Below are 12050 nucleotides of genomic sequence, written 5' to 3'. Positions count from 1 at the left end.
ATGCTGCATTGTTTAGGGCATCACGACAGGAAAAAAATCGGTACCTGTTCAGTACCAGTGCTGTTTTTTCCCCAGTTATTTCCCATCTGTGGTTGTTGAATATCTCGATGCAGAACCTGTAGATACAGCGAGCCAACTGAATTTCAGAATTTCCCCCCGCTGATATTAGCGTAGCCAAGCTCTCAGCCGGTGGGCTTCCCTTCACTCATGCACTCCCTGAGAGGGACGGGCTGAGTGCCCCGGAAGGAGTCCCGTGCAGTAAAGCTGATGGGAGGAGGCAGCCCCGCCTGTGGTGCGGCAGCCGAATGGGGACATTCACTCAGCGCCTTCCTTGTGTCCCGCTGTGATCCTCAGACAGGGCTCGGCCAACCTCCTCAGTGAAGGGCCAGCTCATAAACATTTTTTTTTTTTTTTTGCCAGGCAGAGTTAGTGAGAGAGAGAGAGAGAGAGAAAGGTTTTCCTTCCGTTGGTTCACCCCCCAAATGGCCGATACGGCCAGAGCTACGCCAATCTGAAGCCAGGAGCCAGGTGCTTCTCCTGGTCTGCCATGCGGGTGCAGGGCCCAAGGACTTGGGCCATCCTCCACTGCATTCCCAGGCCACAGCAGAGAGCTGGCCTGGAAGGGGAACAACCGGTACAGAAGCCGGCGCCCCGACCAGACTAGAACCTGGGGTGCCGGCGCCGCAGGCTGAGGATTAGCCAAGTGAGCCGCGGCACTAGCCAGCTCATAAACATTTTACACATCGGTGCCCAAGTGGTCTTCTGACATGGCTGCTTGATTCTGCTGCTGTGTCGAGACAGCAACCACAGGTGCTGCCATGAGTGGACTGGCTGTGTCCCAGTGAAGGCTTATCCAGACAAGCAGGTGCAGGTTGGCCCACGGGACCTCAGCTGGCCACGCCCTGTCCCAGGTGGATGTGATCCGTGTTCTTCCGGTGTCTCAGGTGGGAGGGACAAGTAATACCAGTCTTGTTATTCATAGGCGGGAACAGGCACAAAGGGCAGAGAGGGCGTTACTGGATGGCACCATCCCAGCTTGGATCCACTGGGCTTGGCTCCTTTTCCATGTCCCAGCCACGGGGAGGAGGCCGCCCCCAACTGTTATCAGAAGCGTCTGGGGTGTCGCACAGGGCTGTGAGCAGATGTTTGTGGCACGTGTGGCTCTGCTACTGCAGAAGGAGAGGGCGGGGGAGGGGGGTCACGTCCCCTCCACCCCAGCTTTAAACAACAGCTTTGTCTCCGAATCATACCCTGGGCATGGGTGTGAGGCTTGCACCCGAGGGAAGCCGCCTCCCAGCTCTGCGCTGCTGCCCAGGGGTCTGAGTCAGCTTCGCATCTGGCTCCTGGGGTCACCGCTCTGCAGGCGGCTGGCTCCGGGCCCCCCAGCGGCATGGGCATCTTTCGTGGCCTCGGTGTTAGGAAGACGCGGGCTTTCTCTGGGCGGCCGCTCTGTGTTTGTCTTCTTCTCACGGTGGCTCCTGCAGCCAGTTCAGCATCCCGCTGATTTTGGCAACTTAGAAGCTCAGAGCCAAAGCTGGGCCCACGCTGGGGCTGTTGTGCCTCTGTGCTGTCTCCTTGTCTGTATCTTTTGCTGTTTTGAAATCCTGGCTCTCTTGGGCTTGGACACCCTCAGCTACTCACGTCCGTGGTTTCATATTTGCCCCTTTCTGCATGCTTTCATTCACTGGGCTTGGCCTGGGGCTCTGCCCCGGGAGCTGTCAAGAGAATGAACATATCAGACACTTGCCTTTGGGGGACAAAGTGCTGGGAAGACAGGGCACTGTGAGACCACACGCTGGGGTAGGGGGCGGGTCTCATCTCCTGCAGTGGTCAGGCAAAGCCGGCCCAAGGAAGATGTCTTTCAGCTGAACCTGAAGGATGAGAGGAGGCATTTGGAGGAAGCAGGGTTGGAGAGGGGGTGGAAGAGGAGCCCTGCAGGTGCAAAGGCCCTGTGGCCACAGGGAGCACAGCGCAGAGTGGGAGTCTGGCTCTGAAAGCAATGGCAGGCGATGCAGGAGTTTGAGGGAGGAGGGTGACAGGGTCACGCCTTCAGTTTGCAAGCAGCACAGCGAGGGGAGTAGGATGGCAGGATGAGAAGGGAGAAAGGCCAAAAGGCAGGGATAGAAGGGGGAGAGACAGAGGAGTGTGGACACGTTCAAGGACGTCTAAGAGACAGCTATGGCCTTGGAGGTGACTGGACCGTGGGCAAGGGCGCAGAATGTGTAAGCGGGCAGTAAGGCTGTGTGCTCCATGGGGCACTGGGCAGCACACGAGGCCATGGGGTTCCCTGTGGGGGTGTCGATGGTGACGATTTGGCCAGGTACCTTTCTTTACAGTGAGCTGGAGTCGTTCTGTAAGAACAAACTGACCTCGTGCGTCTGTCTCCAACCTTGAGGAAAGATCTGGATTGGGCTGGGCCTCCCTGGCGGCACTAGAGAGGGGCGGGGGCAGGGCTCCAGGGGGGACTCCCTGGCTGCTGTCCCACCCACCCACACCTTCTGCATCAGCTCACCTGCCTCTGTGCTATCTCTGGGCTCTGTCACTCACCTCCTCTTGCAAGCTGCACTCTGTGGGGGAACAGAGCCCCCGCCCCCACCCCTTCTCTTGTCCTTTGGTTATTTGTCCCACTTGTGTCTTTCAGAAGGCCACTGCCAAGGCGACAAGTCAATGTTCTGTAAGATGGAAGTCTTGTCTCGCTACTGCTCCATCCCAGGCTACAACAAGCTGTGTTGCAAATCCTGCGACCTGTACAAAAACCTCAGCACTGTGGATGGCAGGCCAGAGCCACCGCCCGGGAAGCACAATGAGATCGAGGTGTTCATGCCTACCCTCCCGTCACCCACGGTGCTCACAGAGCTGCCACCTGCACCAGTCACCCCGTCGGAGGCCCCTCTCAATGCCTCTGGTACCAGCGCCACTGAGGATCAGCCAGAAGCCAATGCTGTCGATGCACCGTACAAAACCCACGGCCTGGAGGAGGAAGCCCAGCCGCCCAACCGAATCCCTCGACGCCCGAGCCCGTATGAAAAGACCAGGAACCGAAGGATCCAGGAGCTCATTGACGAGATCCGGAAGAAAGAGATGCTCGGAAAGTTCTAATAAAATGGAAAGATAGCATCCATCGCATTTTTGTTCTTGCTTGTAGAGATACTCCATGGGATAGCCAGTCCTGTGTCGTGGAGATGAAGTCAAACCTCCTGACCACAAAGGTTGAGGAAACAGAAAGGGAGGATGACCGGACGTACAGGCGTGGGCACGTGGTACCCAGGTTAGAGTGTGTTTCCCAGCCCAGGGATTGCTGAGCTCCTGCAGAGGTTGTTGGGGGTGCATGGAGAGGAGGGTGGTGGTTCCCAGCCTCTGTCAGTGCGCGAGGGGAGGGCAGATGCGGGACTCAGAGAAAGAAATTGACTCTAAAGTCGCTGAGCTGTGATTGACGATCTCCTTTCCTGGTGGTGACATGGGACACTTGCTTCCAACCTCCAATGCTCAGCCCCATGGCGACACCTGGGAGAAATGGTGATTTATTTACAAGCAGCCAATCACCAAGATGAGTACAATGGAGTAGAGGTTGTGAATGTTAAGGGCCGGGGGTAGGGGGAGGCAGGAGGAGTGTTATGGCAGTTAGGGACGGTGGCCTGCCTAGAGCCACACTCATATCGCGAGCTATGGCCATTGCTGCTACATGAAGTGTGTGTCTCTCTTCTCCCCTAACCCTGGCCTTGCCGAATGATGTGCTTTTTCAGAAGCAGTCTAGATTGACACGGGCAGACTCTCAATCTTGAAAGGCCAACTGAAAATATTTTCAGAAAATCTTGGAGTCTCTAAGCATCTAGAGCCGCGAGGCGGCAGCCTCTGGTCTCCGTCTTGGCTGTTTTGTTCATTACTGAAGGACTTAGGAAAGGTGACCTGACCCATCTGGTACTCCCACTGTACCACATTTGTGGGCTATTTCTTCTCAAGAAAGCAACGCGAGCCCTGAAACTGGGGACTTGAGGACAGATTGGAACAGGGAGCAGCCCTGGGCCTCCTCGCCCTTGGCCTTGGTGGGCCTTGCTGGCCACCTCCCACTTGCTGGTGTGAGACCCTGTGTTCTCTAGTGAGCCTGGCCTCGGTCCCTCCCTCCCTACGTGTATCAGAAGGATGGGGGGGCATGCTCTGTTGGGAAAACCCCACAAATAGTCTAAGGTGTGTGGCTCTCCCTTCCCAGAGGGGCTGGTGTGCTGCGACCAGGCACCAAGCCAAAGGCCTGCAGATCCTGGGCTCTGTGGGCGCAGGTGTGCTCCCTGTCTCACCTGCACCCCTGCCCCCGCCCTACCTCCATCTCGGCAGTTCCTGCATCCCACAGGAGGCAGGCAGGGCTTGCTTCATCTATTGCTCTTTCAAACTTGAACATCTCTGTTGTCCGAAGAACGGTGCTCTGTGAGCAAGATACGGATGGGAGCTGTAGGAGGAAGGCAGCAGGGGTGGGGACCGGGAGGGAGGGGGCTAATTTTACCTCTGGCCTCGCTGATATCTTGCAAACATGCAGTTTAACTCCCCCAGATTACAAGCCCTAGGAGCCCCTGAGCTCCGAAACCGGGCAAACTGACAAATAATTCTTAAGCTTTCCATGTTGGGGCAAAGGTCTAGAGGCTTTGCGTTCTCACCGATCATAGATCTTCCAGAAGTCTTCCTTGTTACGTCCCCATTAGATGGATGGGAACACTGAGGCTCAGGATAATATAATGGCCACTTTCTATTGAGCTTTGAGGTGCTGAATACACTTGTCTGAATCCGCATGTGTGGGTGTGTCCGTGTGCGGGATCTGAGAACCACACGAAGGGTGTAGGAACCAGCTAGAGTGGTATCTGGGACGATGCTGAATGTCCCGACTGGATGATAACTGCCTTCCCCATGTCCTCCTCCTCCGGCCAGCCCGTCTCGTCCCTCAGCCACCACTGCCCACACCTGCCTGTACACTGCGGTCACTTTTCCACGTGCCAGTGTCTCCCAACCACCTGGAGGAAACCTTTTTGAATCTCTCCCCTGCTTTAAGGTGCTTCTGCAATCCTGCCATTTTAGAACCGGGGCACAGAGCCCACGCTTGTCCTCTTTCGTGGTGCTACTCACAGCCTGAAAGACTGGACACCGCTTGTGCAGGTCTGTCCTGGAATATAGAGGAAGCTTGGGGCAAGTGCTAGCCAGAGAGGGGATGGGAACACTCCTCTCCAGATCCAGGTAGCCAGGGCTTCGTGGGGATGGCCCCAGGTGGGACATCCCCTAGGTAACCACTTTGCCTTGGTTGAAGAGACAAAGATGCCTTTTGGGAACTGGAGGCCAGTGTGGCTGTGGCCACACACACTATCCCCAGTGCCTTGGGCCAGGGAGTCACAGGGTTCCCTGGAGCTTGGTGGTCCCCAGGGGTCTCTGTGTTTGCTGGGCTCTGGGGAGCTGCAATTCTCCCTGGGAGCGCAGGGCCGCTTGGAGAAGTGGCATGGAACAGGCCTGCATGTTCATAAGCAGCTGCTGGGTCTGAGGGTTCGGTGGGGGGGCAGGCGCGGGGGTGGGGGCAGGAGGACGTCTTCCAGCTGGGGTTTCTAGGACTGGGTTGAGACCTAGGCTGTTGGATGCACGGGACACCCTGACGCACACCCCGACGCGGTGCCTGAGTCACTTACGCAGACTGTGGTGGATTTCTGGGACCTAGCCCTCCTGGTATTTCCTGTATTAGCCTTTCGTTTGTATCTTCAGAGTTTTTGTTTGAGTGTAGAAATGGTGCTCAACAGCAGTGTCTGTGTCAGCTGAAGCATCAGGGCTGTTTACTCTTGTGCGACAGGTGGCCGCTATGCTGAATTGAGGTGCTGAACTCAAACCACAAAACTCTAGCTTAACTGGTAACAGCATAAATACCTTTTTGTTCTGTGTAGTGAAATCTGACGCCTTACTTTGATAAGTTATTAAAGTTAAAATGTCTGTTTTGCAACTCACGTCTGTGTTTGTTCCTTTGCCTACACACGCCCCTCCCCCCAGCCTGAGCTTGGCCACAAACCTGAGGCTATACAGCCTTCCTTAGGCAGCACTGGGGAGTGCCTGCCGGCCGTGGCTGCTCCAGCCAGGAGGGCAAGAGGCACCCAGAGGCTCTGTTTTATCTCCCAGCATCCCACACAGTCACTTCCCCAAGCGACAGATCTTAGCCTAGAGCCCCCAGCTGCACCTTATGTTCAGGATAGAGATGGAGACTGCACGCATCGCCTCCCCTCCTCCCTGTCCCACCCTCCCCACCCCCATCACAGCCCTTCCCTCCTAGGATTAGGTTTCCAGGAAAAAATACTAGAGGCTGAGTTATATTTGTATTTCAGAGGAACAATGAACACTTTTGCCACATAAAAAAACGGGGCTTACTTATACTAAAAAATTCCTTCTCTGGAATTCAAGTTTAACTGAGAGACTTATATTTTTATTTGCTAAACTTGGTCATCCAATCTGTAATCAGTACACTGTATGTGGAGAGAGCAGCATTCTCCGTGGCGCCCTGATAGGACCAGGTGTTGGGGGAGGCGGGAGGTGGACAAGGAAGAGCCTTCTGCTAAGACCCTCCTGTGAGTATTCCACAGGTGCTTTTAAACAACATGCAACGGATTCTCCACGTGCCTGTTAGATTGTTTTCAAATATTTTGCTTCTTGATTTTTTTGTCTTCTCGTTCTGATAACTTGACAGAAGTTTGTGTTGCTTACTCCCACTGATTGTTGATATTCCACTGTTTCTCCTATTTCTACTCAAGCTTCCTCTGTTTTCCCCGCCATTGAAAAATGAGCTGTTTTACTATTTTGAGGCCGTAGTTGAAAAGCAGAGAGATTCCCAATAGCTCTCACCTTCTTGATGACATCATTCTTTTACCTTTATGAGTTGGCCAATTTGATTTCCAGAAATAGTTTGTCTTGAGGCTTCCCTCTGACAGTTAGGCTTTCTTTTGGTGAGCTGTCCCAGGATAATAATTTCTACTCCTTTACTTTCAACTTTTCTATGTTCTATGTGTCCTACCTGTACCTTGTGAACATACTTTTTTGGCACATTAGTCTAACATTTTTGATCTGTTAGTTGGACCACCTAGTTCACGGCTCTTCTGCTGGTCTCCATCGGTCCTGACTGCTCTGTGCTCTTCTCTTTCTTGCCTTCCTCTAGAGCGAGTGCTTTTCCATCCCACTTCAACCTGCCCTTAGCTTTGAAGCTGCATACTGCTTCTCCTTTAGTAAGTCTTCAAGAAATTTCAACATGCAGTCTCGACCTATCAAAATGTTATTACTCTCAAGTTGAACCTTTTCAAACAAGGCAAAGTCTTAGAGCAGCGCTCTCAAACTCTCACATTTCATTTCATCGTGGACAAATAAATTATGAAATAAAAAGGCAAAGATGTACAAACGCACACAGTTTTGAGATATAATAAACATGCAACAAACAGTACATGTTTAGGTGCATAATTTGTTGGGTTTTGGAATATGAGGTGGCTTCAAAACACTCATGAAGAAATCATTAAGATACAAATAAAATATAAACTTTATTCTTCAATGTAAGCACTGTCAAGTTCAATACACTTTTCTAAGTCATTAACAGTCATTTAGTTCATCCCTAAAGAACAGAGGGGCCTGGGAATTTCACCATGTCATTGCAGTCCTGTTTACATCGTTAACTATAAAGAAAAAGTGGGTGCCTTTTAAAGGTTTTTACATTACAGGGGGAGATGAAGTCAAAAGGAGAAGGTCCTATTTCCCATCAAAACACGGCCCTTGTTTGATGAGAAGTGAGCAGAAGCGCCGTTGTGGAGGGGAAGACTCTGGTGAAGCTTTCTAAGGTGTTCTGTTAAAGCTCTGGCTGACTCTCGGAACCCGCTCATCACGCACGCACGTTATTGTTCTTCAACCCTCTAGAAAGTGAACAAGCAAAATGCCTCGAGCATCCCCCAACCCTGCTGCTGCAATCTCTGCTCTTGACTCGTCTGCTTTTGCGGGCCACTTCCCCCCTTGGCAGCCACGGCTTTGTGCTTTGTCTTCAGGATTCTACCAGAATGCTGTCTCACTTCCTGGTACAATTCTTCAAAGAAATGCTTCAGCATCTTGATTCCACTTGTTTAAAATTTCCATTGAAAGTCCTGCTTTTGTCTGCAGTACAATTTTGATACCCACTGCACAGAGTTTGCTCCTCTTTGATTTTTCAATCACAATTATGTCAGCTGAACCATGAGGTGTCCTACGGCACTGACAATTGTTTCTGCTGTTAATCATCGGTCCTCCTCAATTAGGGCACAAACAGGTTAATTTTTTTTCTCTTAAATTGATGTGGATGGTCTACTGCTGCTGGCTTCATCTTTCACATCATCTTGGTCCTTTTTTTTAAAAATTGATTTATTTGAATGTCAGAGCTCCAGAGAGAGGGACACACACACAATGCATCCACAGGTTCACTCCCCAAATGGTTGCCACAATGGCCAGGACTGAGCCAGGCTGAAGCCAGGAGCCAGGAGCTTCTTCTGGGTCTCCCACATTGGCGCAGAGGCCCAAATACTTGGGCCATCTTCTGCTGCTTTTCCCAGCAGATAAGCAGGAAGCTGGAAGCAGAAGTGGAGCAGCCGGAACATGAACTGGCACCCACATGGGATGCCAGCATCCCAGGCAGCAGCTTTACCTGCTATGCCACAATGCTGGCCTCATCTTTTTCCTTCTTAAAATGAACTCTACATTTGCGAACTGCTGATTTATTGGAGGCATTGTTTCTGTAAACTTTTTTTGCAGGGCATCAAGGATTTCAGTATTCTTCCACTCAAGCTTCACCATATACCTGGTGACTGTACTTGCTTCAATTTTAGAATTCATTTTGCTCTGATCGCAGCTCTTCAAGCTGATGTCTTCTCACTTCTTAGTGCCTCAAACTAGATCCTCTTCAGATCCTCTTCTGTTAGTATAAGTTTATTTTGGTGCAAAACACCCAAGATCCATGCATAGATTTTTATAATATAGTTTCTAGGAACTATTTGAGGACTTTCGTATCCCACACTTGCACAAAAATTAACTGAAGGTGTATCCTAGGTTTAATTGTAAAACATATAATCATAAAACTCCCAGAAGAACAGGAGAAAGTTTTACATTATTGTGTTAGACAAAGATTTCCTAGATACGATCTATAAAATTTTTCTTCCAAATTAGTGGACTTCTGCTATCAGCCCCACCTTGCCATAGGGCACAACACAGTTTTGTTTTAGAAGGATGCTTACTGTCAGTTATTACGAAAAGCTCTCCGGAACTTACATGTATATTTCTGAACTTATGTGGCCATTATATCTGAATAAAGTAGTATTACTTTAGCTTTACTAAAGATATATTTTTTTTGACAGGCAGAGTGGACAGTAGAGGGAGACAGAGAGAAAGGTCTTCCTTTTTGCCGTTGGTTCACCCTCCAATGGACGCCGCGGTAGGCGCGCTGCGGCCGGCGCACCACGCTGTTCCGTTGGCAGGAGCCAGGTGCTTATCCTGGTCTCCCATGGGGTGCAGGGCCCAAGAACTTGGGCCATCCTCCACTGCACTCCCTGGGCACAGCAGAGAGCTGGCCTGGAAGAGGGGCAACCGGGACAGGATCGGTGCCCCGACCGGGACTAGAACCCGGTGTGCCGGCGCCGCAAGGTGGAGGATTAGCCTACTGAGCCACGGCGCCGGCCCACTAAAGATATTTTTAAAAATGAAATGTAGGGGCCGGTGCTGTGGTGAAGCAGGTAAAGCTGCTGCCTGCAGTGCCAGCACCGGTTTAAGTCTCAGCTGTTCCACTTCTGATCCAGCTCTCTGCTATGGCCTGGGAAAGCAGTAGAAGATGGCCCAAGTGCTTGTGCCCCTGCACCCTCGTGGGAGACCTGGAAGAAGCTCCTAGCTCCTGGCTTTGGATAAGCCCAGCTCCAGCTGTTGCCACCAGTTGGGCAGTGAACCAGTAGATGGAAGACCTCTCTCTCTGCCTTTCCTTTTCTATGTAACTCTGCCTTTCAAATAAATAAATCTTTTTAAAAAGATGAAATGTAAAGCCACATAACTGATATCTGCAAATCACTTAACTGACAAGGGACTTGTTTACAGATCATAGAACTCTTGAATCCCAGCACTAAATAAACTCCAAAAATGGGCAAGATATATCATTAAGAAGATGTACAGAAGGCAAATGTTGGGGAAAGATGACCAAAATCACTAGTAGTCATTAGAGAACTGCTTTTTAAAACCACAGTGAGACACCATTAGCAATCTATTCATATGATTAAAATGAAAAACAAGAGGCCAGCATTGTGGTGCAGCAGGTTAAGCCATCATTTGTAATGCCGACATCCTATCTGAGTATTGGTTTGAGTCACGGCTACCCCACTTCCCATCTAAGTGGAGGTGCTAAGGCACTTGGGAAGGCAATGGAGGATAGCTCAAATACTTGGGCGCCTGCCAGCCATATGTGAGATCAGACGGAGGTTCTGGTTCCTAAATTTGGCCTGGCCCAGCCCTGGCCATTGTGGCCACTTGGGGAATAAACCAGCAGATAGATCATCTTGCTCTCTGCCTCTCAATAAATAAATAAATAAATATTTTTTTTATAAGGCAGAAAGGGGGGGGGGCAGAGAGTGAGCGAGCAAGCTTCCATCTGGTGGTTTACTCCCCAAATGGCCACAATGGTCGGAGCTAGGCCAATCTGAAGACAGATGCCAGGAGCTTCTTCCAGGTGTCCCACATGGGTGCTGGGGCCCAAACACTTGGGTTATCTTCCACTACCTTTTCAGACTATCAGTAGGAAGCTGTATCAAAGTGGAGCAGCCAGGACTCGAACCAGCACACATGTGGGATGCCAGCGCCGCAGAGGTTTAACCTACTGCATCACAGCGCCAGCCCCTAAATAAATATTCTTTAAAAGTAAGCAAAATAATCAAACCTTGATGATAACAAATCTGGGAAAGATGTGGAGCAGTGGGAACTCACAATGCTCAACAATGCAAAATGGGCTGACCACTTGGACAAATACTGGCAGCTTTCTAGAGTTAAGCATTCACTTTTCAAGTGACCCATCAATCTTGCTGGGGACTTAACCAATAAAAAATGTATTTGTGTAGATACATACACAGAAGAGTCAACATCTGTGGGACAATTACAAAGGATTGATAGACAATGGGAATATCACAATGGGAATATAAGAAAAAAGAAGAAACAATTGTAGTACTGATGGCCCAGGGACTAGCACTGTGGTGTAGTGGGTAGAGCTGCTGCCTGTGTCGCTGGCATCCCATATGGGCACCGGCAGCTCCACTTTTGATCCAACTCCTTGCTAATGGTCTGGGAAAAGCAGAGGAAGATGGCCCAAGTGCTTGGGACCCTGCCCCCAAGGTGGGAGACCTGGAAGCTCCTGGCTTCTGCTAGCCCAGCCCTGGCCATTGGTGCCACCTAGGAGTGAATCGGCAGATGGAAGACTCTTCTGTCTCTTCTCTCTCTGTAGATCTTCAAATAAATAAATCTTAAAAAAAGAAAAGATGGCCCAAATTCTTGCAAAATCAAATGACACCACAGCACAGATCAAGTGAGTACAGAGAATACCAAGATGAATATAAAAAAAATCTACATGTAGGCATAGCATATTCAAATTGGAGAAAACCAATGAAAAAGAAACAATCTTGAAAGATGCCAGAGGAGGCGCAAACTACTTTATAGAGATACAATAAGCATTGCATCAGACCTCACCAGAAAGCATGAAGGAAGATTTTTGTATATTGACCATAGAATTTGAGACGTTACTAAATTCATTAGTTCTAAGAGCTTTTTTGTTGATATCTTGGGATTTTCCAAGTGGACAATCATGCCATCTGTGAATAGAGACCATTTTGTTTCTTCCTAATATGAATGAATGTCTTTTCTTCTCTTGCCTGAGTGCACTAATGAGGACTTCTCATATGATGCTGAACAGGAGGGGTAAATGGACATCTGTATCTCGTTTCTGACTTTAACAGCATCTAGTTTCTCATCAGTAAGCATGACGTTGTTGTGGATTTTTGGTAGATGCCCTTCAT

The 12050-nt window shown here is 50.1% G+C and overlaps 1 protein-coding gene across 3 annotated transcripts in view; it reads left to right on the top strand.

Moving 5' to 3' along the window:
* Window positions 1-3117, top strand: part of ADAMTS2 (ADAM metallopeptidase with thrombospondin type 1 motif 2) — a 234129-nt gene extending 231012 nt beyond the window's left edge. For 2 of the 3 annotated variants that reach the window (XM_062188545.1, XM_062188543.1), the window contains exon 22: window positions 2642-3117. In XM_062188545.1, coding sequence (XP_062044529.1) covers window positions 2642-3099 — 458 coding nt within the window. In that variant the 3' untranslated portion in view covers window positions 3100-3117. The remainder of the gene's footprint in view (window positions 1-2641) is intronic. The other variant, XM_062188544.1, reaches the window with a different exon arrangement.
* Window positions 3118-12050: the final 8933 nt, after the last annotated feature.

This window comes from Lepus europaeus, chromosome 4 (assembly GCF_033115175.1).
Source record: "Lepus europaeus isolate LE1 chromosome 4, mLepTim1.pri, whole genome shotgun sequence".
NCBI lineage: Eukaryota > Metazoa > Chordata > Mammalia > Lagomorpha > Leporidae > Lepus > Lepus europaeus.
The sequence above is the reverse complement of the archived record's forward strand: the minus strand, read 5'-3'. Positions and strand labels throughout refer to the sequence as shown.